This window comes from Nannospalax galili, unplaced genomic scaffold, assembly GCF_000622305.1.
Source record: "Nannospalax galili isolate Female #2095 unplaced genomic scaffold, S.galili_v1.0 scaffold191, whole genome shotgun sequence".
In the NCBI taxonomy this organism is placed as follows: Eukaryota; Metazoa; Chordata; class Mammalia; order Rodentia; family Spalacidae; genus Nannospalax; species Nannospalax galili.
In genome coordinates this window covers 2,983,701-3,009,265 of record NW_008331484.1, presented here as the reverse complement: position 1 = coordinate 3,009,265, position 25,565 = coordinate 2,983,701, and the positions used below count along the sequence as shown (strand labels likewise).

Genomic DNA, 25,565 nt, shown 5'->3' with positions numbered 1-25,565 from the left:
ACACCTGAATGAATAGGATTCAGCATGTATGGCAGAGTGCATAAGGTTCAGTAGGGGGATGGAGAAGTCATGAATGGGGGAGGGGGTCTGGATTTGAGTGGGAAATGTATGAAATTTTAAAAACTAAATAAAAAAAGTGGAAAAAAAGTTGAAATTGGGGAGTACTGTGATATTCTGTCTTCTGGACATTACTTGACACTCATGAAATTACAGCAACTGGGGTTACCTGTGCAAGATCAAGGCAGCCAAAATTTTGTCATAGATGAAGGAAATACTCTTCAGGCCTCACTCATTACTGAGAAGCTATTTGGAATTCATAGCTGCTGGAGGGAGGGAGAATTATTCTTCTTTGAGGGACACTGTTAGGTTTTCCATGTGCCAGTGAATAGATAGTCCCATACATATATGTATATGATTAGCACTAATTAAATTATCCAACAAAAGAAGAAACATGAAGTTGGGAGGGGGGTGTGTTGGAAATTGTAGGGGGAAGGGGGTAGATATGTTCATATTTCATTATATACATATATGAAATTCTCAAAATTATAAAGATGCATATTAAAATAATTTGAAAAGAAAACATATGTGGTTCTGAGAAGTTGAGGCACATCAGATATGGATCCTGAGTCCCAAAGATCATGCTCTGATCTCAGCGTTCTGATTGTGGCTTAAACAGTGAGAGATTTTAAAGCTATTGATGTGACTCAGGGATGGGCAAATGGCTCAGTGGGTAGAATACTTTCTGCACAATTTGAGGAAACCTGAATTTGAATCCACAGAACCCACATACAAGCCATGTATTTGGAGCACCTGTGGTCCTGGGGCTCAACTGGGAGATGAGAGGCAGAGGGTAGAAAATCCCCAGAAACCCGTAGGCCAGCTGACCCTGCACAAGGTCTCTAGGAAAGCAGAAAGCTAGACCTGATGCCCAAGGTCATTCTCTCACTTCACTTTTGTGTACTTATGTTTGCACACATGAATGTATGTGTGTGTGTGGAGAGAGAGAGAGAGAGAGAGAGAGAGAGAGAGAGAGAGAAAAGAGAGGAGAAGAGAAGAGATAATTCAAGTCCTGGACCACTGAAATGCTGAGCAAAGTCATAATGAGAATTTGCTGGGGCAATAGGTTTTCACTACTCTCAAAGGCCAATATCAGTGCCAGTTAAAGAATGTGCTGAGTTTGGTTCTCAGCTAGAAGAAAAGAAGTATGAGTCATGAGACAACCCTCCAGGAGGCACACACTTTGAGTTTGATGGCAAGAGTTAACAGAAAAGGCAGTGGACACATGGCATCCATCCTGGAAAGTCCCCTTGGAAGAACATCTTTAATGCTATCCAAGAGTCTCTTACCGGACAAAACACACATTCAATGCTAAATCAAGTGCTATAAACACAGAGCTTGCAAGGGAAAATGGGAATTGAAGGCCAATGAATATGCAGAAAGTAAAACAAAATTCAGACAAGATTTGGTGCATGAGACTGCCCCTGCTGTGTGTTTACATTGTGTGTCAGAAAGCAGGAAGACATCAGATGCTGCTCTGAGAGAAGGGTGAGTGCATTGGCAGGGTGGGCTTCTTAGTAAGTTCATCAGAGTGACATAAAGTGCTGGGTAAATCCCTGGTCACTGGAAGCTTGACTAGTTTCTGATTTCATGATATGGATAGGACTCCAGTATCTTTTTCTGACCAGATCCCACATGACACTAATGGTCCCTGTGTACTGAACACATGTAAAGAGGAGATGTGCTGGGGCTGGAGAGATAGCTCAGGAGTCAAAAGCAGGAATTGTTTTAAGATTACTGATATATGGTGTCATAATTTAACTTCTGGTTGGAGAGTTCCCAAATCGTGCTTGAATGCACAGGTTGTGGGCCAGAGGCAATGGGTTTATGTTGGCTAACAGCTGTTTTAGGATAATCAAGACTTTTTTTTTCCATTTCTGATTTTCCTCAGTTTCATCATCACTTCCTGGGTTTCCAGCCATACTGTACACTGGTTTTTGGAACTTCTTAGCATTATGATAATATTTAAAGTATCATTATAACTCTTTCTTCTCTTTATGATGGTCACAGGAAACTTGCTGGTGACATGACACAATTTATATGCCAATGAAGGAATAATAATTCCAAGAGTTCTTTCAGACTGTAGTTACTGAAAGGATCTCAAAACTCAAGTATTATGAACCTATCTTGTTTAGATGAAGCGAACTAAGTCTGAAAAGGGAAATGTTGCAGTGTGTGCTCTTTGGGCTCAAGTGCTAATGAAAGAAATTAAAATTTTGTGTTCCAATCCTTTTGCATTAAAAAATTAGACTGTAATTTACAAACTGCATTGTAGCAACAAAATACCTGTGCTGCAACAAAATACCTAAGACTCAGTAATATCGAAAGAAAAAAAAAGATTTAAATAGTTCAAATTTTTGAGGTTGTAAGCAACTCCAAGATCAAGCAACCCCATGTACGACCTTTTGTGAGAACCTACTAGTGGATGGTGTCATGATGGGAACATGTACAGGAGGGGAAAGATCACATGGTGTGAGAAGGAGCCACAGAGACCAGAGAGAGACTTATCATCTTATAAAATTAGAACAATCTAAGGTCTCATGGAAATCCCATCAGTGCCTACAAAAGGAACAGGCCTCAAGGACCAAATTACTTCTCATTAGGACTCACCACTATTTTTTAACAATTATTTTTTATTTTGTGTATGTGTGTCTATATGTTTATATGCTACATGTGTGTGGGTTCCCAAGAATGACAGAGGAGGGCATCAGATCCCCTGGAGGTATAGTTACAGGCAGTTGTGAGCAGCCTGAGTTTAGTACTGGGAACCAAACTCAAAGCCTCTGGAGAAGAGCGAATACTCTTAACCACTGAGCTATCTCTACAGCCCTACGACTCACCTCTTAAAGATTCCATACAATTCTCAATACCTCTGCAAAGAAAGTCAGACTCCCAGCATATGCACTATTAGGGAACACATGCAAATTATAGCTGAAACATAGAAGGTCCTAGTCTGTAATAGGCATAGTAGGGTTGTTGGTGAAGTTATGTCATATTATATTCTAAAGTTGTATCAGAGTCTATTTATACAGCACTTGATTTAATTGCAGAATTTTCCACAGGCTCTCTTAGATAATGTATCCTGTTATAATTTTGGGTAAAACATAGAACTAAGAGTGTAATTTCAACTGGGTGTCATGGCTTATGCTTATTATCCTACAGCATTCCTGATTCTTACGACTGCCATGAGCTCAAGGCTAGCCCCAGCTCCATAGTGATTTCCAGACAAGCTTGGGCTACTGAGTGAGACTATCTTAACACCAGACCTCCCCAAAAGAATTTCAATTTCAGGTATAGAGCAGTCACTCAGATAGAGTCATTGATGTTCTCATTGATCTGTTTTCAGAGAGGGAGAGAGAGAGAGAGAGAGAGAGAGAGAGAGAGAGAGAGAGAGAATGTGCTGTGTCATTTGTGTGTGTGTGTTTGTGTGTGTGTGTGTGTGTGTTCGTTAGTGTGAATCTAAGTTTCATGTGCAAAGAGAATGAGCTTCATAAAACTCAGATATTGAAAGGGAAGCTATGTTGGATTTCATGGCTAAGTCAGTGACATTGAAAACATTGTCCTGGAAGTGGTGCATTCTCTATTCTCCAGAAGAAGAAAGAGTAGGCCAACTGGTTTGTGAGTAAGAGGATGAAGTAACCTCGGTGTTTCAACTTCTTTATTGGAAATAATGGTCTCTCTGTCAAGAGCTGATATTCTATTGTGTCATTTCCCGCCTTAAACCAGGGGTAGGCTCTGTTTTGACACCTATGGTTAGCAAGCACTGCTGTGACAGAAGGGGATAATAAGTATGTTCCTGGAGTTTAATTCAAGGAGTTCTTCATTGTTTCACAGTTAAGTCACATATTTCAAGTCATATTAAAAGGAATATTTTACATCCGTTTGTTTGGATAGCTGATGTTTGTCACAGCTAATAATGAAATTGGATCAGGCACAGGAAGAGCATGTTCAGGATTTCCTTAAAATTGAATACATTGCCCAGAGAAACTTCAGTACTGCATGTATCTATGGGTTGCAGCACAAGCAGTCTGTGTTTGGACATGCACCTTACTGCTCTTTTCCTATTGTGTTCCCATCTGTCATTTACCTTTCATCTTAATTTCTGTTTTTAAAATAATGTATTTATTACTTTTTTTTATGTGTATGAGCATATTTCCAGGGTGTATGTAAGTGCATCCACGTCATGCAGTGCCCACAGAGGTCACAAGAAGACATTAGCTCCCCTAGAACTGGAGTTATGGACATATTTAGCTGTTATGTGGGTCCTGGGAACCAAACCCAGGTCCACTGCAAAAGCATCCAGTGTTCTTAACCACTGAGCCATCTCTCCGGCCCCCTATACTTTTCTAAAGAATATTAATTTTCCATTTCATGATGAAACACATGATAAGTAATGTACAATAAAAGGAATTACATTATGGAAAAATAATACAGTATAATTAAAATTATTTGTATATTATTTTTATCTAAATATCGTATATAAAATTATCCTTTCTATCTTTATTTATTTGTGAACTAATCACAACATTTATTTATATAGGTGGCCACAGATACTGGGATGAAGATGTGGTGGATAAACACAAAGGTAGAATACTTTGCACCTTATATTAGCTATCAGATCTAAGTTGAATCATAAATTAATAGACATGATATATTAGCATATATATTTTGTAAGAGAACTCAAAAATTTTACATTGCAACATATAACTATAGATCTTGCATCTTTCCTATGTATTTTCATTACTTCTGTTGAATTTAAATTGTACAATTATGACTATATTTCTTTTTTATATTTTATTTATTATTTTCAATTTCTATGAGTGTATTGCCTGCATGTATATAAGTGCACCACACACTTACCATGCCCTCGGAGGTCAGAAGAGGATGTCAGATCCCATGAAATAGAGTTATAGATGGTTGTTTGCAGTCATGTGGGTGCTGGGAATGGAGATGGGTTTTCTGGAAGAGCAGCCAGTGCTCTTAGCTGCTGAACCATCTCTCCAGCCCCCAAGACTACTATTATGAAAGAGTTAAGAAACAGAGAGAGTCTTTGTCTAATTAATTCCCCGGAGATGAATCTAAGCACAGTAGAGGTTAGCACTCACTGCTTAATCACATCCCCTCCAGGAAGGCATCTTTCATTACAATGTGTAAGCTTCAGTGGCCTTTAACAATGAGCCTGTTTTAGTGCTGCCTATGGTTACTGAATGTTTTCTATGCCCCACACACTCTGTTAATAATTAAATAGTTAAAATGTTTATCTTACTCGGACTTCAAATGATATATAAGGAAGCTGAGACTGAAGGGAGGTTTGAGACTTGCCCAAGGTCACATTGTTGGTATGATAGATATGTGACCCATTTTTAGGGTATCTTACTCCAGAGCCTGTTATTGCACAAGGTAAAAAACTGTCTTCTAATGCAGAATTGGGTATATAATGAATAACATCAAAAGTCAGTAGTTTCTCCTGCCATCTTTATAGTGTGTGTATTTACTGTCTACAATCCCAGGCAAAGCCAGATTTAGAAGCAAAACCCCTCAACTGTTCCTCATTTAGTTTAGGATACCACTGTGCCTGTCAATCCCTAGTCAAACCTAGGTCTTCAGCAGATAATATTTATATTATAAATGGTGTTCCTTTCATTTTTAGAAAAAACATTTGATTCTAAATGTTATTTGGAGGTTTATTCAAACATAGACTAAGATTTATATTAATGATAATGAAACTCTGAATTTATTTGCCTCCCAAATTATTATTCACAGTTCAGCACATAAGTGTTGGCATTATTCTTCAATAATTATTGTGTTCACAGTTGTCTTCTATGGTGTTAAAAAGCAGAAGGGCTAGACCTAAAGGTTCTTCCAGTTCTTATTATCTATACACATGAGAAAGCTCTCCTCTTTTTGGGAGTCTTGCAGTCTTTGAAATTCAGTTTAACTAAAGCCAACACCAAGCTAAAAGGAGAATGTGAAAAGGCTGGAGAGATGGCTCAGCAGTTAAAGGCACTTGCTGCTCTCACAGAGGACCTAGGTTTGATTCCCAGGATCCACAAGACAGTTAACAACTGTCCCTAGCTCCAGTTCCCAAGGAACAGACACCCTCTGACCTCAGTGGTCACTGCACAACACAAGTCTCATAAATATTATGTAAAACAAGTGCTCTGATGTGATTGGCAAAGATCATTTGTACAGAAAAAACAAAGAAGCAAGAAACTGAAGAGAAAACGCATGGGTTGGAAGAAAATTTTCACCAGTGACACATCTGACAGAGGTTTAACATCCAGAATATATAAAAAACTCAAAAAAAAGAATCAAAAAACAAATGGCTCAATAAAAAGTGTTCAATATCGTTACTAATTAGAGAAATGGAAATTAAAACCATCTTAAGATTTCATCTTACCCCAGTGATATTGGCTAAGATCAAGAGAAGAAATGATATCAAATGCTGGCGAGGATGTGGAGAAAGGGGAAACGTTCATTCACTGCTAGTGGGATTGCAAACTTGTAAAATCCCTGTGGAAATCAGTATGGAGAACTCCTAAAACAAAAACTAACAATGAACTGACCATATGACCTGATTGTACCACTCCTTTGCATATTCCCAAAGTACTCATTCTATTGCAGGGATATTTGTACATCCATGTTTGTTGCTGCTCTTTTCACAATAGCTAAGAGATGGAAGCAACCTCAGTGTCCCTCAGCCGACGAGTGGATAACAAAAATGTGCTACATTTACACAATGGAGTTCTGCTCAGTGCTAAAGAAACATAAAATAATGAAATTTGAAGGTAAATGGATGGAACTAGAAACTGTTATACTAAGTGAAGTAACACAGACTCAGAAAAAAACAAATGATGTACATTCTCCCTCATTTGTGGACCCTAGCACCAAATCCTTGTATATGAGTATGTATCCTCATGTAACTGCAGGAACCAGGAAGATGGAAAGGAACCAAGAAAGTAAATGGTAAGAAAGAACCCAAGGGAGAAGAACAAAAGACAGGAGTTACTAAGGGAGAAATGTGTAAAATGGGGGTACTTAAATGGGGGAGAGAGGGATGGCTATATAAGGAACTATAAGGATAAAAGGGAAGAAGGAGATCAAGAGAAGTGGGACCATAGCAGACAGGAATTATCAATGGAGAAATGTGGAAAATGGGACTACTTTAAATGGGGAGGGCGTAGAGGATGGTTTGGACAGGAAGACAGGAGATATAAATAACATCTAGCTAGTATAAGGAACCAGAGGGAATCATATTCATCCAAAAACCTACTGAAAAATTACACATACAATATTTCTACATGAGTCCATGTGTATAGCTGAAGGCTACATAATAAGAAACAAAGGCAGAGAGGAGAAACATGAGTTGTTGACCAGGATAGTCCATGAGACTCCCAAAATTACACAGGCTATTGACACAACCCTTGATTGCCTCCAAACGGTTAAAGGTTAAGAACCTATTGCTGAGAACAGGACAATCTTTGGAAACAGGATTTGGAGCAATGGACCTGGAACTGACTTGGAAGCCACTTCCCCTGAAGGCTAGCTCTCGTAGTTTTGGAGGGCACTATGAAAACTGGTAAGGGAGAATATCAATCGATGGTCCAACCCCAGCTTTAAGGCCTAAAAACTACATCAATGACTGGCACAGCAAATGACATTGGTGCAGTAGTGGCATTTTTATCTTGGGATAATCGGGAGCTACCTAATTGGACTTAAAGCCCATTCAGAGGGAGGAAACTCATGTGTGGTACTCTAAACCTAACCAGATACACATAGCTGAAGAGGTCATAGATCTTAGAGAAAACCCCAAGGCTGTCACATCCTTTGGCAAATGTAATTTCTTATTATGTGCAAAATATGGATTCTTAAATTTACAGACAAATATCCCAGTCACTACCCATCAAAGAAGCTTCTTATTCAACAAACAGAGATTATTATAGAGTTACACCACCAGTCACATACAGAGATTCACTGTGAATTGCCCAAAGCCTAAGTGACACATCTACGATGAAACCTCTACACCTAAGGCTCATGGAACATAGCACCAGGGAAAAAGAGAACACTAATGCCTCTTGCAATTCTCATCAATGAGGCGCCCTCATGCAACAGGGGGCCAGGAACACAAAAAGGTTTTAAAAAAAAATGGCCAAAACACAGAATAAGAGTCTATAGCATTTGGGACCTTGGACTGGGCTCCTATATTAAAATTCATCTACCCAGGGCTCAGGGACCAATGTAGAAGAGGGAGCAGAAAGATTTTGAGAGCCATGGAGGAGGGACATGACCATATGGAAATAGAGTCCTATAGACTCCTGGGAACCTCCTCATATGAATCTTACAGCAATGGTATCAGCATGCACAAGACCCATGAAAACTCAAGTAGACAAATAACCCAGCACAAAAGTATGAAAAACAACAGCAGGCACCAATCTTAGAAGAAGAACAGCTAATTACTGCTGGGTGAGGAAAAGCTGATTTTCTTAAAGGGAAGGGCTTTATATAGGCTGAGTAGACCTAAGAGGATGAACTTGCACTGAGGGAAATCTGGGGACACTAACTTGACATGATAGGCCTTCACACAAATGACAGAATGCATGAATTCCTGGGGGGGGGGGCTATGGGACTGGAGACTCCTGGGGAAGGGAGTATAAAGATGATTAAGATGTTCTGTATGAAATACATGAAAAATCAATAAAAATATTTTTAGAAAACAACTAAAATAAACAAAAGCTGTTTTAAAATACAACTATTTAATGCCACACACATATCTACTTGGGTAGCAATATATATGGTACATGTTAAAATAGAACCAAGTAGATTCTGAGTACGCTGTTCTAGATTGTCAGATATTGCATTAGCAATCAACCTAGGATACTATTACTGCATAGAATTCTCAAATGTAAAAATGAGTTATAGGCCTTTTTTAAACCAAGAATATCATGAATAGAACATCAGAAATCCATGAAACCTGAGAATCTCTCCTTGGGTTTATTGAGTGATTTGAACTCATTGATTAAGTTATTGGGCTCAAAAATCTAGGCCTTACAAAAGAGTAGCTGACAATTGTTTTTTTTAGGAAATAAAGTACATTTAAATTTTTTGATTTGGTGAACCAATGAATTTATTGGAATTATTTATAGAAACGAGTTGTGTTAATTTTTTCTGTTTATGTTTAACATGTTTCTGTAAGCTAAATGACTTAACATCATTTTAAATTCATAGTTTCTTTGGATCAGATACCCACTGCTAGATGTGCTTCCGCTTTTCACAATGCCAAAGTGTGGTGAGGTCACAGAGAGCTCAGAGTTTCTGGTATGCACAAAACTGGAGTCCTACATGATGGCTTCCTGTCAGTCTCTATATTCAATGCCCATGGCGAGATCCAGTTTAAAAGCAAGTGAGAGATGGTGTCTTTTGCACTGAATCCCTCTTATACTCCAAAGTTTGTCCCTCAGATGAGTGCTGATTTAAAGGACTCGAGTTAGATCAGGTCTAGACCAGCTCCCTTCATAAGTTCTGCCATACAATAAAACCTAATCACAAAGGTGCTACAACAGCAAATCATTGCAATTTCCTCTGTCTTGCCTGTAAAAGACTCAGAACCAAACCACATTTATTACTCATGCCTCGGGTCTTCCAAAAAGAATGAACAGAATTCTTTGCTCTCTCCCTAACCCAAGTCAAAACAGATAATTCCTTGGTGATAGTCAACAAATGCCTTTAATCTATGAATTCTTTTTCTTTTTTTAGTGTATTATATGTCAGTCTGAACTAAGATATTTAATTTGGCAGAGAAAGGCAGATGCATACTAAGAAACTAAAACTACTGAAAACAAGGAATGGGAGAGAGATTGGGCATAGTCAGGGTAAGAGAGAAAGAGGAAAAGAGACTTGTAAAAATTACTTTGCTATAAAACTCTGATTTTTTTTCTGTCAGGCAGCATAAACAATGTTGAACACTTTCCCCATATTTCATACAATTTAAATATATAGTGTGGTCTCAATGCTTTATGGCTCTGGTTATCAAAAGTATTCGTTCTAAGAAGATTCATAGTTGAAAGACAGCCCCAAATTTGCTATGTGAATTTCCGCTTTATTTATTTATAGCTACTATTTTGACAGTATTTTACATTAGTCAAGATTCAAGGTCTGTTGTTTTCTGACTCATGAAAATTATCTTGTATCCTTTAGTTATGTGGAAATGTAAGAAGCCCAACATTTAATTAAGAACATGTCATATCAGATTTATGTAACAGGCTGTAACCTTGACAGAGACTCCATCTTGCTGGGGAGAAAAACAGCCATTGAGAAATACACATCCATTCCTTGCATGCAACAGAGTTCTGAATCATCATACTTTCTTTGCCTCTTCTTGTTTTTCTTTTCATTTACTTTAACCTCATATTTTTTCTTTATGCTTTCCTCGACATAAATGCATAGTGTTTTGACTCTTCCTTGCTGAATGCATTTTCTCTAAATGTGCCTGTTTTAACTAATAGAAAATGTTATATATTTTTCCAAATAATGAGATGGCTCAGTGGGTAAAGGTAGTTGGTGCCATGCCTGATTACTTGAATTTAATCTCTGGTACCCACATGGTGGAAGAAGAGAACTAACTATCTCAGGTTGTCCTCTGAAACCCACATAAGTTCCATGATGTATGTATACATACACATACATACAGATAAACAAATGTAAGAAAATAATCACAAAAAAATGTTATTGCATTTTTTCCCTTTTGACAAGATTTTAGTACAATGGAGTAAAGTATGAGAAAACAAAAGACTGTCTCAGCCTTCACCTAGAAAGGACTGTACATGTTCTAGACAAAAGGTTTATTAGAAATTGAGATAAAATCTCTTGTAAATGAGCAAAAATCTATCTCAAGAAGATGAACTCCAATCAACCCTTGTTCAGTGCTCTTAAAAGTCTCAAGCATGAGAAAACTCCATTACCTCTGCTTGGTCAATAGGTATGTTTTCATAGTTGTATAAAGTGTCCAGGTCTTCCACGGTGGCGTCATAGGCTTCTGAGTCGTAGTTAATGGGCTCTGGAGTCGGGACAGTCACAGCAGCATCAAAGATGACAAGTCCCAGAAAAATCCTTGCTAACGCTTTCATCTTTCCACCTTTCCTAATCATAAAATATAAATTGTATGAATTTTTAATTGATAATAGCTTAGGAACAGTTTGCGCTAAATAGAAATTGATCATTGTCAACATCAAGGAACTCTAGCTGGTACCTTTCTTCATGCAGGGATAATTGAGAAGCATAATATAAGCAAATTGATGACTTCAGAGGACAATGGAGACAGATGTTCAAATTAATACATACAATTTTTCATGTTTTCATAGTGGCACTGTCATGAAATAAGTTTCATGTTATAGACAGAAATGAAGAAACTAGGACATGACATGTTTATGACATATTTATTCACAAAATCCTCTTTATCATCTGAAAGTTTTACCACTTGATAAACATTAGAACCCTCATTACCTCTGAGAGGCAGAGTTGATAACAAGGAAGACAATGGACACAGAATGACTGTCAGGCCATTTTTTACATGAAGAAACTGAGACAGAATTTGCTGCTGACACTCATTTGCCATCCCTGTGTATTCAACCCTAAGACTTTTACCAAAACAAATGAATGAAGATCGCCCCTGCTATCTGGCCTTTGCTGCCTCTGGGTATCTAAATACATATATAAATTAATATGTATTTAAATTATTTCATATAGTATTTTTCAATCTTTTCTTGGGTGTAAAAGAAAATAGTTTTTAGTCTTCTGTATTTTTTTACATTTTTAATAATTTCTAAGCCTTAGACTTAGAATTTCTAATTCCTTAGACTCAAAGCAATAGGAATACATGTCAGAAAGATTATTTGACAAGACTCCCTCAGTGGAGTATTTTCACACACAATTGTTTAACTGTTAAGCAATTGTTCAATTGTTCTGTTTTCCATTATCAAACGTTAGGGGAGCTCAGTCAAAACCTTAGAATTTTAATTTTTTTAGCTCTGTATATACGGTTTTGACTACATTTTTGTTTAGGAACAAAAAAATTTCATGCTTAATTTAAATGTTTTAATGATATCATCAAAAATGTTACCTAGCAGTCTATTATACGCCACACAAAGTAGTATAAATTTTATTTTATCAAAAGTGTAATGTGAAAAGATTTTTACATTTTGGATGCTCTTCTTGAGTTCATTCTAATATCAGAACCTGTGGTGTTAGTCCCCCTGAATTCACATGAAAGGGAATTCATAATAAATATTACTTTTAAATTTAAATGACCTGGTATACAAACTGGCTTCAGTTACTTGAAAGACAGTCTTTATGAAGCAGGTTTAAGCAGAAGGATCTGAAATTCCCCTGAGAATAAAAAGTGGGACAAGGAGTTCCTTTCTACCCCATGTCTATGCTCTCTTAAATAAAATAAATTGTTCATACAGGATCAACTCAGCCTCTGTTTCACTTACCTTCAGAGAGAACTTCAGAGATTGCCACTTTGGAACAGTTCTAGGCAATTACAACCAACATCTCACTTAACAGAACAGCAAGGTACACAAACCCTCCATGCACCGTGCTTCCCCATTTGTGTGTGAAGGAACAATGAGGCCATAACTGAAAACACTGTTTCTCTTGTACATGACTGGCAACTTCCATTGTTCAAAGAAATGATATATTTGCTGATATTTTTTTCTCACTTCATACTCTTTGATTATAAATGTCTACATATTGGAATTTAGTTGCATTTGACATTTCCCCTAAAGCTATCAGAAACAAGAATGCAGTGTGAAATAAAAATGAAAAGAGCATCTTTGTGTGTTTAGGCAAAAGTATGTATCTTCCTTCAAGTAATTATATTTGTAAATAATATAGTTTCTTATTTGAATTTTCAAACTGTTGAAACTATGAAACTGTATGCTTAGTTAAAACTTTAAAAAAAATTAGCTTAAACTGACATTCCAAATACACAATACCATATTATCATTGGCATATTTTAAACACTTGAAATATCATAGTTTTCTCCTTTTGCATAATATTTCAATCAATATCAATCAATAGTGTCTGGCTCTACAGCCAGAAGCTGTGGTCTGTGTCAGGGCTCTTGATTTAAGGCATATATTGGAAACTACTATAATTTTATTGGCATCTGTTATGACTATTAAGATAAACTATTTTTCCCTATGCTATTAATTCCTGAGCTAATTCATAATTTTGGATTCTCCAAGAATAAATATACAGTCAACAGAAAAATTAAACCAAACTCACTGGATCAAGGTTCAGCAGGAGATATAAAAGCAAGCTGAAATATTTTTAAAAGGTTGTTATACTAGAGGAAAAAGTCTCCAACCCAGGAAGAAAACCAGTGTAAAAACTTACCTTTGGCTCTGACGTGCTGAAGTGGCACAAAATGACTGAGGACGTACAGGCAGTGGTATTTGCCCTGACCAATGGATATGAATTCTGGACTGTGGGAGGTGGAATTTATAACATTCAACTTTCTGTTTGGAAAAGCTAACCTGAAGAAATGCTACTCAGTCTTTCAAAACGTCACCTTATTTTATAGTCACACAAACTAAGCTGTATAACCCAAATTATGTAGTATGCAAAGCTCTTGAAATGAAGTTGGTTAAAGTTATGTTTGCCAATACATCACTTTTAAAATATGTAAGTGGAAAAGGTTGGTTCTAATATGTCTCACCTATAACAAATGTACCAATTATGAAAGAAAGGTAATGAATACAAGGACACCACAAATAAAGGGCTTTTAACTACATTTTCTGAAAAGAAAGAATTCCCCCACATTTTGCATGTCTTAAATTACTTTCTTCACTTTTCACTAATGTTAACTGAAATCTTACAAATGTTATAAAAGCCTTACCTGTTTAACTTTGCGTAAGGAAAGGTAGCCACATTATTCTGATTAGCTGGACTCCTTTGATAACAATGAACAATGAACCTTTTGCATGAAAATTTGAAACAAAAGGCCTTATTTCTAGAAATAATGCATAAATATGATCTAAGTGTTCTAAAAAGGTTCTTTTTCCTCTTTCATCTACTTGAGCCGATCAAATCAAATTACATTAGGAAAAAAGTCCCTAAAATACAAAATTTGTTTGAAGTTTTTCATGCCAGACCTGGTTTGTGAATCTGAGTTTTAGTATAGCAAGGTAGAAAAATATGTATTAATTTTGCACTATTTACTTTCAAACTATGATTGTCCAAGAAAAGGATGAAACTTGTAGCTTATATTCTCGTATATTTTACTTACTTCTAGAAGTCTGGTTCTTGAGCATCAAGAAACTTTCCTACATGATCAACATGAAATTATATTAGATTTTGAAATCAGGTTTGTTTCCAGTCAAACTTAAGAGGAATATAAAGGTCTGTTTTCAGCCCCCTCCCTCCCTCCTCTTTATACCTAATTCTCAAATTTCGCTACCTTCAAATTTCTTTGTACATCTATTCTCCTCAGAACTGAGTCATAATTCCCACCATCCAGGCCTGCTTCCATTTGATTTGCTTTTTGTGTGCATTCCTTTTGTTTGGAGCAATTTTATTTGGAATGGAAGCAGTGGTAATAGTTGTGGTATGAAATCTATTTGATTTATCAGAAAACTGAAATGCTATCTTGAAGTAGGAAATTCCTGATTCTTTATTTAGAGATGTTTAGAAGCACTGTGTGCAAAAGGCTTAAATCTGAGTTTCTATGCCAGCTCAGTTTAGCAACAAGGTGTGACACTGAATTAGACCATTCATTTGTTATTGTTAATTCTCTCAATAAACTCAGAAAGTGTTATTATCACTATTAATAGATGGGGAAATTAAGACTAAGATGTTGATTCAACATCACATATGACATAAGAAAAAGAAAACCTGGGGCTGGAGAGATGACTCAACAGTTCAGAATATTTGGTCCTCTAGAGGACCTAGGTTTGATTCCCAGCACCATATGGCAACTAAAAACCTTCTGTAACTGCTATTCTGGGGGATCCTACACCCTCTTCTGGCCTTTGTGGGCACTGTACACTTATAGTGCACTTATATATGTGCAGGCAAATGACTCATACACATAAAAACTAAAAATAATAAAAAATTTTTTAAAAGAAAAAGCATCTGAGTTGTGTCTGGATTCAGGCCCCTGGATGATACCAGACTAAGAGGGATATGTGAGATGAACAAGGGAATTTGTAGCTCTTATTTCCTTCTAACATATTTCAAGATCTATTTACTTATCAATAGTTTTGAAGGCCTCCTGGTACTTTAAAATAAAAATAGATTGACAGAATATCTCTGGAATACCGAACATTTCTTTTTCTTCTCTCATTATCTAATTTGGTTATCTGTACACAATGCCAAGAAATGGAAGGTTTAGATGCCAGGAAATGGAAGGCTTAGGTATACCTAGTCTTTCTGCAGGGCTTTGGCTGAAATTTTAGGACTATTTTGTGGAAACTGGTGTTTAAAAGATGTCTTCCTTCGGGTTCAGAACACTATCTATTAAAACAGTAGGAGCCCCATTTTCATCACAATTTAAAAGTCAAGATGGGCTGGGAATTGGCTGAGTTGGTAGACTGCTTGCCTAACATGAACAAAACCCATAATTCAATCCTCAGCCCCACATAATCCAGGCATGGTGGTACATGCTTGTAATCCCAGAACTCAGGTGGTCAGAAGTTAATCGTCCTTTGATACTTAGGAAGTCAGGCCAGGTTGAGATCCTTGAGCCTCTCTCTCAGAAAACAAACAGGCAAACAAACAGCCTAACTACTTGGCATAGTATAAGATTTAATAAAATATTATAATTCTTCAAATTTTTCTTCCTTCAAATTAATAAGACTTCCATTTCTCCTTTTCTCCTTATAGGATTGATAATTTCTTGAATGGCTTTCTTTCGTATTATTTGGACTTCCTGCATAGTTTCAAAATCTATTTGGAATTGTTAGTGCTCAAGTTTGTAACAATCCCCTGGTGACCTAAACACCACCAAGCAATGAGGAAAGATTAATTACTAGTTCCAGCCTGTCTTATCCTTAGTAAACATCTGTTGGCCACTTGACAGTTTGCTTAAAAGAGACAAATCATGGTTATCAGAAACCCTAAGGGATCAATTATTATGACAGTTTCCATTGTCTCATAAGTGAGGTTATGGAATCCTTTTCTGTTTCACAAAACTTTTTGAATATAATTTTTTACAGAATTAACATACTGATGGCTTCAAAAGCAGTAATGTTTTAAAGTCTTCTAATGACTGTTTTCTTTCTTTTCTTTTTAAAAAATATTTTTATTTTGTGTGTATGAGTATATTGCCTGCATGTGTGTAAGTTGACCCATGTCATGCAATGCCCAAAGAGTCAGAAGGCAGCATCACATTCCCCTGGAACTGGAGTTACAGACAGTTGTTAGCCAGGTTCTCTGTAAGAGCAGCCTGTGCGTTTAACCACTGAGTCGTCTCTTTAGCCCCTTCTTTATTTTCTGTAGCAATAGTGAGCCAAGAGCAGCAGTCATTCTGAAGGTGCTGTACTGTTACCTGCCCTTGGCACTGGCCCCTAAAGGCCACATCATTAAACAATACAGAGGAGAACACATCCTACCCACTGATAATAAGCAATAAAAACAATGCTTGCAATATCCAGCTGCCTTCTTTTAAAGAGTGAATCCCATATTATTGGAGTCTAGTCAGCCTATCTATAATCACTCCCTTAAAGAAGATCTACACTTCCTCATTCTATAGTATATCAGTTGCCAATAGTTTCTTGGCTAAGGTTGAGGCCTGCTGTCCATTTCCCCAGTTCTATGCTAGGATTGTGTCTGATCAAGTCAGCATAGTCTCATGCATTGTGTCACCACAGTTGCAAGTTCATATGAGCAAGTTCCCAGAGGGGTGAACCTCTGCTTTCTTATGTTCATGCACCAACCCTCACTATCAAAATGTTTCCACAACCTTTACTGCAATGGAGCCTGAGCCATGGATGGATAAGTTCTAATACAGGAGTCCTATCCAGGGACATGCACTCTGCAGTCTCTTATCCTCTAAAATTGGCCAGAAGTGACTTTATTTGCATCACTCTGTGTTGTATGAGAAAGATTCCCTGATAAAAGTCCAGGGATGTATTAGCATTTTCTCTACCCCCCGTTCCACTATGTTCAGTGAGACTTGGGTGTAGAGGTTCCACCATGTATGTGTCACTTAGGATTGGGTATCTCTCAGACATATAGTCTCTATATATGACCAACTATGGAGCAGTGTAATAGCCTCCATCTGTTGCAAAAAGAAACTTCTTTGATGAGGGGTGTATGGTATACTCATCTGTAAATATAAGGATCCATATTTAGCAGATAGTCAGAAATTTCATTTGTCTAGAGCTATTACAGAGATGAGGTTTTCTCTAGGATCTGTGAACTCTCTAGCCACGTGTACTTGGCTATATTTCCAGGGCCACCCATGAGTTTCTTCTCATTGAAAGTTCTTTACATCCAATTAGGTAGCTTTCGATTACCCCCCAGTTAAAAGTGCCACTACTACACCAATACAAATAGGTTGCTATGCCAGACATTGCGTGGTCATGAGGCTTTAGAGCTGGGATGGACCATTGATTGATTTTTCTCCCTTAGCAGCTTGAAGAGTATCCTATAGAACTATGAGAGCTAGGCTTCAGGGAGGAGGCTTTCAGGTTAGTACCAGCTCTGTTGCTCCAAATCCTGTATCTAAAGTGTGTCTTGTATTCAGTAGTAGGCCTTGCCTTCAAGTTCTCAGGAGTAATCAAGGGCTGTGGCAATAATATGTGTTATTTGGGGAGTCCCTTGAGCTAACCTGGCCAAAAATTTGAAGGGAGGTTTCTCCTATCTGGCTTTCAGGTATATACATGCACTCATGTTCAGATAGTTTATATGCATTTTTCAGTAGAATTTTTAGTTAATATATTTCCTTCCAGCTTTTCATACCTCCTAAGTTTATTAACCACTTCTCTCCCTAAGTTTAAGTATCCCCATTCTTGCCTTGATAATACTTGTTTTCTATTATCTCCCTCTCTTGAGTTCCTCCTTCAGCTTTAAGCCATGGTTCCTTGGTCCTTCCCTGCCTGGTTCCTTCCCAGTTGAATACCCCTATTTTCCATGTTTTCCTGTTGATGATATCTGTTTCCTATTACTCCCCTTTTAAGCTCTTTCTTTCCTTTTACCTTCCTGGTTTCTTTCCAGTTTTCTGATTCCTGATACTATATAAGGATATATATTCACATAATGATTGATGTTAAGATCCACAAATGAGCGAGAACTTATATTGCTTGTTTTTTGAATTCTGTGTTTGTATAACAGTTTCTAGTTCTATACTTTTACCTGCACATTTCATGATTTCATCTTTTCTTACAGCTGCACACACAGAGAAATATTGGTCTGAGAGATTCCCACATATAAGTGACATATCTACAGTGGAACCTCTATATCTAAGGCTCAGGGAACATAGAGGAACAGGGGGTGGAGAGAATACTAGTGCATTCCTCAACACTTACCAGACAAGCTTCGTTATACAAGAGTGTGATGCACACAGAAGGCCACAAATGGCTAAGTTTTAGAGAATAAGAGACTGCAGAGCTTATGTCCTTAAATAGAACTGCTATATTAAACCTCACACCCTACACAGCTCAGGGACCATTGAGGAAGAGGGTGTGGGAAGATTATAAGAGCCAGGATTGGTCAATGAACATAGGAAACAGGCTTTCAGGCCACTGGAAGCTTGCACACGTGAACATGTGACAATGGTGGCCTCAAGCACAAGACCTATTCTAACTCAATCAGATAAGCGCCTAGAGGGATGTGAGAGAAATGGGTGGTGAGCCAGCCCTAGCCTTAGAACTGTTGGAGAATGATTACTGCTGGATGAGGGAGAGTAGATATTCCTTAAGACCTCTAGATAAGGTGAATAGACTTCAGAGGGTGAACTTGCACCAAAGTTTATCTCTGTAAAATGTTTGACCAGATGGAACTTAACATGTATGGCAGAATACTTGTGGCCCAATGAGTGGCTGTGGGGACATGGATGGGCCAGGGGGCTTAACTTGATTAATAACTGTTATATGAAATGTACAAAAACTCAATAAAATATTTTAAAATAAATAAAAGAACTCCATTTTATTGATGTACCACATTTTCATTATCCATTCATCAGTTGTGGGACATTTTAGCTATGTCAATTTCTTAGGTATTGTGAAAAGAACAGTAACTAATATGAATGTACAAGTATCTCTACAGTAGGATAAGTCCTTTGGGTATATGCCAAAGAATGGTATAATCAGATCATATGGTAGATTCATTTTTAGTATGTTAAGAGTGCTCCACACTGTTTTCCATAGTGGTTGCATAAGTTTGCAATCCCACCAGCAGTAAATGAGCATTCCCCCTTCTCCACATCCTTGCCAACATTTGGTACCATTTATTTTATTTATCGCAGCCAGTATGACTGAGGTAAGGTGCAATCTTAAAATGGCTTTGATTTGCAATTTTCAATTACTAAGGCTGAAAAGTAACTTTCTATATCAATCATTAGTTGCTCAGACATTAAGGTCAACAGCCAAGAATTGGGACCTCATTAAACTGAAGAGCTCTGTATAGAAAAGAAACAACCAAGAAAGAGAAAAGGAAACCCACTGAGTGGGAGAAAGTCTTCACTAGCTATATAACCAACAGAGAATTTATATCCAGAGTATACAAAGAATTCAAAAAACAAGGAAACAAGAAAATAAATGACTCAATAAAAAGATGAGGTAAAGACCTGAACACAGATAAACATTATCATTAAAATCTACCTGATGACTTTATATCCATACTCAGGTGCCAAGGATCCGAGTGTAACCAACTGTGACTAGTAATAATCCGATGTATAGAGATTAAAGACACATGTGCATACATCTAAGTGTTAGTAGCATTAAAAATGTCGGAAACATTTATTTTATTTTTTAAAATAAAATTAATATTTTAAAATGAAATGGAGATCTTCTTTAAAGGTTAAAAACTCATTCAATTTTGTCTTACAGGCTTTATATTAAGTTCAATATTGTATAACTGTATTAATTCAACTGTGAACCCAAAATTTTACAGCCGCTTTTGAAAGAGATGTAGTTTTGCTCTGGAAATCATTACTGAATATGTTAAAGCTGTAATGAAATGCTAACAACAACAACAAAAAAGATGAGGTAAAGACCTGAACACAGAGTTCAAATGAAGAAAGAAAAACGACTAAGAAACACCTTAAAAGGTGTTCTTATTCTTTTCCTTGTTCTCATGGCACAAATTTCTGATTTATATTTAGGCCAAGGGACAGGCAGTTATTCTACATGAAACAATGAACTGAATGAAAGTCAACCAAAAAAGGTAGATGCACCAGCATTTTTTGTGTTTTTATCAAATTATTGTGTATTTCATACCAAACATCTCAAACATCTTAATCATTTTTTCACCCCTGAGCCCACAGGCACCTTTCAATAGCTCCTCCCGGCTGACTAGGACCCATATACTCTGTCATCCCTGATATGACCCACTGTGTCAAGTCAGTGACTCAGCCGTTCTCCAGTGCAGGTCCATCCACTGAAGCTCCTGGGAATCTGCTCATATGATTCTACGGCAATGGTGTCAGCATATACAAGTCCCATGCAAACTCAGACAGACAAGAACACAGCATAGAACTGGGAAAATGAACAGCAGACTCCAATCTTCTCTGAAGAAATATTGGCAGCTGATTGCTGCTAGGTGAAGACGAGCTGATGTTCCTAATACAAGGAACTCTAGATGCACCAGTGTTTTAAAGAGCACATACATAGCTCCAAACGCTTCAAACTACATTTAAAGATTTAGAATTTTTTTTAAAATGTGTCCACAGATACCATCAGCTTACAAATTCTTCACGTTTTGCTTCTTCGGTGCTCCCTTTAAGAAATCACAGCCTTTAAATTCCATATTTTCGTTAAACTTGGGTTTCTTTTAATTTTTTTATTCTTGGTGCTGTGAGGGCATGGCATGGTGTTCATGTGAAAGTCAGGGGACAATCTTCGGGGGTTGGTTCTTTCCCTCTACTCTGTGGATCCTCGATTTTAGCGGTCATCTTGGGGTTCCTGAAAACCGTATTTTCAGTCCACTACTCTCCCATATCTATGCCCCTTTATAGAGATAAACAATTCCCAAATGAAGTTTCCTCACTCACATTTCCCTTTGCTGTGCTCGCATTCAGTTTTTATTTTTTCTTAATGCCTCAGTTGCATAAGTTGGCTTTGATGTTTTTTTATTTTCCTCCTACAGTATCCTTCAGTTTCTTTGTTTGGCTTTTCCTTTTAAACCCAGCCTCAGAATTGTGGCGTATCTTGGGTTTTAGTCTTATAATTTCTCTTTTCATCTTTTCTCCTTGGGTAACCTCATCAGCTTCAGTGCCATAATTATAACAAAGACAATAATTTTAATGAGAGCTAACATTTTGAATAATTATTATAAGCTTGCCATGGACTGCTATCCCGAGTATAGACAAGGAAGCTAAGGTCTAGGGAAGTTAAAAGACTTCAACAGGAGGCAAAGCCCAATTCATAGCTAATGAGCTCTGACTGCAAAGTCAATTTCTTACCCACAACCTAAAACCATGACCTTCCACTTAATCTTCCAGTTTTACATCTGCACTTCCCACATATTCCAGTAAATACAGACTTTTGTACAGCACTATTTAGAACTTGGCATCTGCACGCTGTCTTAATCTATTCACTAGTAATATAAATGTTTACCACAGAAAAGAGTATTTGTAAAGCATAAACCTTTGTTCGGCTTACATTTTGAATGCCTGGCAAGTTCAAGTAGGGGCTACAAGTGAGGAACTTCTTGGTAGGGATGATAAAAAAGCCCTAAGGTAGTCAAAGGAACCACATAGCAAGACAGAAGTTTCTACCTGAAGTTCCTCTGTTCTCTGTAAAGTCAAGGTCCTATTTGATTTGAGTCCTACCTGTAAACAGTTCTCTTCCACTTTCAATAGATGCAACGTTTTATAGACTGTTGAAGCTTCAGCATTAATACCAACATAAAGAGGATTTCCTGACTTCTGCACAGGACAGTAAACCCCATTATTTCCTATCACATTTCCTGACTTCCGCATGACAGCAGATCCCATTCTTTCTTACCACATTCTATCTCAACACTTGCCTCTTTTGTTCTTGTATATGTTGATTTGACCCTCAGTTCTGGGTTTCCTGCCCCACTTTCCCAAGTGCTTAGACTAAAAAGAGTCTGCCACGAGGCCCTTTTAGTATTTTTGTTTGTTTGTTTTCTTTCCTGCACATTGTAGAGCCTGCCACCAGGTCCTTTTAGTATTTAGTTTGTTTGTTTTCTTTCCTGCACATTAGAGATTTTATATATTATGGGTGTATCCTGAATGAATATAAATTCTCCCACACATATTTTACTGGTTAGTTCATAGCTTTAGCTTCAGTGTCTAAGGCAGTCCTTGACTTCTTGCTCAGTGTTCTTTTCTTTTTGATGTGTGTGAATGTGTACTATGTACATATCAGGGGTGCAGGTTCATATGTATTTATGCATTTGGAGATCGGAGGTAGACATCCTGTGTCTTCCTTAATTGTTCACCTTATTTTTTGAGACAAGGCCTTTCACTGAATTTGAGAGCTCATCAATTAAACTAGGCACATCAGCCAATAAACTGTAGGCTAATTTACCTGTCGCCATCCCCCCAAAGCTGGAATTACAGACACTGCCAACACACCCAGGGATCTGGACAGGGGTCCTTAGTTTGAGTGGCAGGCACCACTAAGTCATTTAGCTTTAGCTCCCTTAATGTTCTTTGAATGGATCAATTAAATGATTGGATAAATTATTAAATAATTACTTAGTCATTGTCAAGGTTTGTTTTTTTTTCCTATTCTAATAAATATGGGGCTGCTTGTACCTAAGATAACAATACCTAGCTCTTGACAGAAATGATAATCACTTTTCCTGTGATCTCTGTTTTTATTACTTTTTCCCTGTGGGCTAGCTACATCTCTTCAGAGATGCTTTCCAGAGATTCTCATGGGTCTCTTGAAGTAAGACTTTATTTTTATTTTCTATAAAGCCTGTCTAGTGTTATATAAAGAGATACATGGCTTAGGCTTGGGATGAAAATCTGAGAGAGTTTCTGTACCATTAAGTGTTTTTCTGGTTAAATATTAGAAAATCAAATACCAAACTGTCCCAGGAAAAGGGAAGCGCACTGTACTGAGAAGTATAGGTTTTCCCTTCCTGTGGTATCATCTTGGGCCTTGAAATGGTAGAACTGGTAGTGTCTGATTCATATTTTTTATCATTCAGCTTGAAATCACTAAGAGAGTCATCCTTACAGTGTTTCCCTTTGTGTTGCTGTTTCCAATAAACACACTGTCACTCAAAGATTTTAAATGTAGTTGAGGGAATATAATGCTCTAATTGGATGTCTGCTCAGTCCACTCCAAACTCTGCTCAAATGTGACCTTGGTTACACATTCCCTGACTGTTCCATTTAAAATAGGACAAAATTTTCCATAATATGTAAGACTATCTAGATTTATTGTGTAAATTATTAGGTCCTTTATTTTCTTCTACAGAGTGGTATTTTCATGAAAATATGATTTAATTGCTTCTTTTTAATGGGTGTGTTTCAAGCTCATAAAAGAGAATAAGCATTCAATGAATATCTATTATCCAATAAATTAATGAACTGAAATAGACCTTGGACCAAATGTTTCTATCCCTTAATCTTTTGTGGCCTGTAAAGGGAGAGGAGGGTGATTTCCCCTAGAGACTCATAAAGGAAGAAAGAAGGAATCTTGAGTAACAGAAGTCTTTGAATCTGAACAGAGATACTTTCTGAAAGCTTTTTTGGCTGAACTGAGGCTTCTTTCTCTAAATTTCGGATTCTTATCTGTTTTCTAAATGAATTGGACTCAAGGTACCAAGAGTAATGAACAAAATGATATTTATAAGGTCCTACCACATGTTTAACTTGTGGAACATTAAATTTTCTATATAATTACAATGTTCATGATTAGTTGATAATTAGAATAAGGACTTGGGTGTGGTGGCACACACATGCAATTGTAGCTACTCAGGACGCTGAGGGAGAAAGATCACAAATGGGAGGTCAATCTGGGATACAAAGGGAATTCAAGGCCAACTTGTACATTGTAGCAAAACCTTGGCTCAAAATACAAATGAAAAAGGGCTGGAAACATACCTCATCAGTAGAGTGCTTGTGCAGTATGTGCAAAGGTTCAAGTTCAGTCCTCAGCACTGTAAATAAATGAATAAATAAATAAAGTAATAAAGTAATTATAATAAGACTATCATCAATGTTTACATCATCATTATTATTTCACTTTGAGTTGCTCCTTTTCACTAACCTGTTTTAATGCTGCATTTCTTTAAAAAGTTTACCTTGGGGCTGGAAAGATTGCTCACTCAGTAAAGAGCATTTGCTGCTCTTCTGGAGGCCCACTATTCAGTTCCCAACACCCCTGTCAGGCAACTCACAGCTTCCTGTAACTCCAGCTCCAAGATATCTGATCCTATCTTGTGGCCTCTGTGAACACCAACGTGCGCATGCTTATACACACATAAACATACACATACACACACTTAAAAAATAAATCTTTCATAAAAATCTTGTTTTTAAATATAAATTATGTAAAGTCATCACCATAAAAACTTGATGATTATAATTATTTTGGGAAAAGAAAAAACAATCAAAACCTAGGTGTTTATGACTAAAAATATCATTATATCTGCATATCTCTAGAAGAAAAGTCAGATAATATAGATAGATTAATTTAACCAAATGTTGTAAAATAGCACATACAATTTGTTTTTAGAAACAGGGCTTCTCTGTAGCCTGGAGCTCACTATGTAGACCAGGCTGGCCTCAATCTCAGAGATCTGCCTGTCTCTGCCTCCTAAATGCTGAGATTAAAGGCATGCACCTTGCCAGACATCCATATGCCATTTTACTTTAAATACTAAATGTTCAGAGCTGGAGAGATGGTTCATCATGTGGAACACTGATTACTCTTGCAAAGGACTGAGGTTCAATTCCCAGCATCCACAGGGCAGCTAACAGCCATCTGTAACTTCAAATCCAGGAGATCTGACATCCTCTTTTGACTTCCTCAGGCACTGCACAACATGAGTGCACTTACATGCATGCAGGTAATACATTCATACACATAAAATAAAAATAATAAATTAAATTTTTTTAAATATCAAAAGCTACTTATATTTAATGTAAGAATAAATTACTTTAAATGAAAGAATCGTTGAAAATGAGATTTCACTGCCAGAACTATTAGTTAAAAATTATCCATTTAAAAATTAATATTTATTAAATATTAACTGTGAAATCAGTGAAAATATTTCAGTTAAAAGTTCTTGTTTATAGCCAGGCATGGTGGCACACACCTTTAATCCCAGCACTAGGGAGGCTCTCTGTGTGTTCCAGGCCA

The 25,565-nt window shown here is 37.1% G+C and overlaps 1 protein-coding gene and 1 long non-coding RNA gene across 3 annotated transcripts in view; one reads left to right on the top strand and one right to left on the bottom strand.

Annotated features, from left to right (window-relative positions):
- Epyc (epiphycan) overlaps positions 1-24,356 on the bottom strand; it is a 44,021-nt gene extending 19,665 nt beyond the window's left edge. Inside the window, exons 1-2 of one of the 2 annotated variants that reach the window (XM_029559016.1) lie at positions 24,305-24,356; positions 11,016-11,193 (exon numbers count right to left, since the gene is read on the bottom strand). In XM_029559016.1, coding sequence (XP_029414876.1) covers positions 11,016-11,193; positions 24,305-24,309 — 183 coding nt within the window. In that variant the 5' untranslated portion in view covers positions 24,310-24,356. Of the gene's footprint in view, positions 1-4,917; positions 4,979-11,015; positions 11,194-24,304 lie in introns of those variants that run through there. The other variant, XM_029559017.1, reaches the window with a different exon arrangement.
- LOC115068590 lies at positions 1,337-20,620 on the top strand. Its single transcript, XR_003847930.1, has 4 exons — positions 1,337-1,545; positions 4,598-4,642; positions 20,381-20,442; positions 20,543-20,620. It is a non-coding gene; the product is annotated as an uncharacterized LOC115068590 (long non-coding RNA).
- Positions 24,357-25,565: the final 1,209 nt, after the last annotated feature.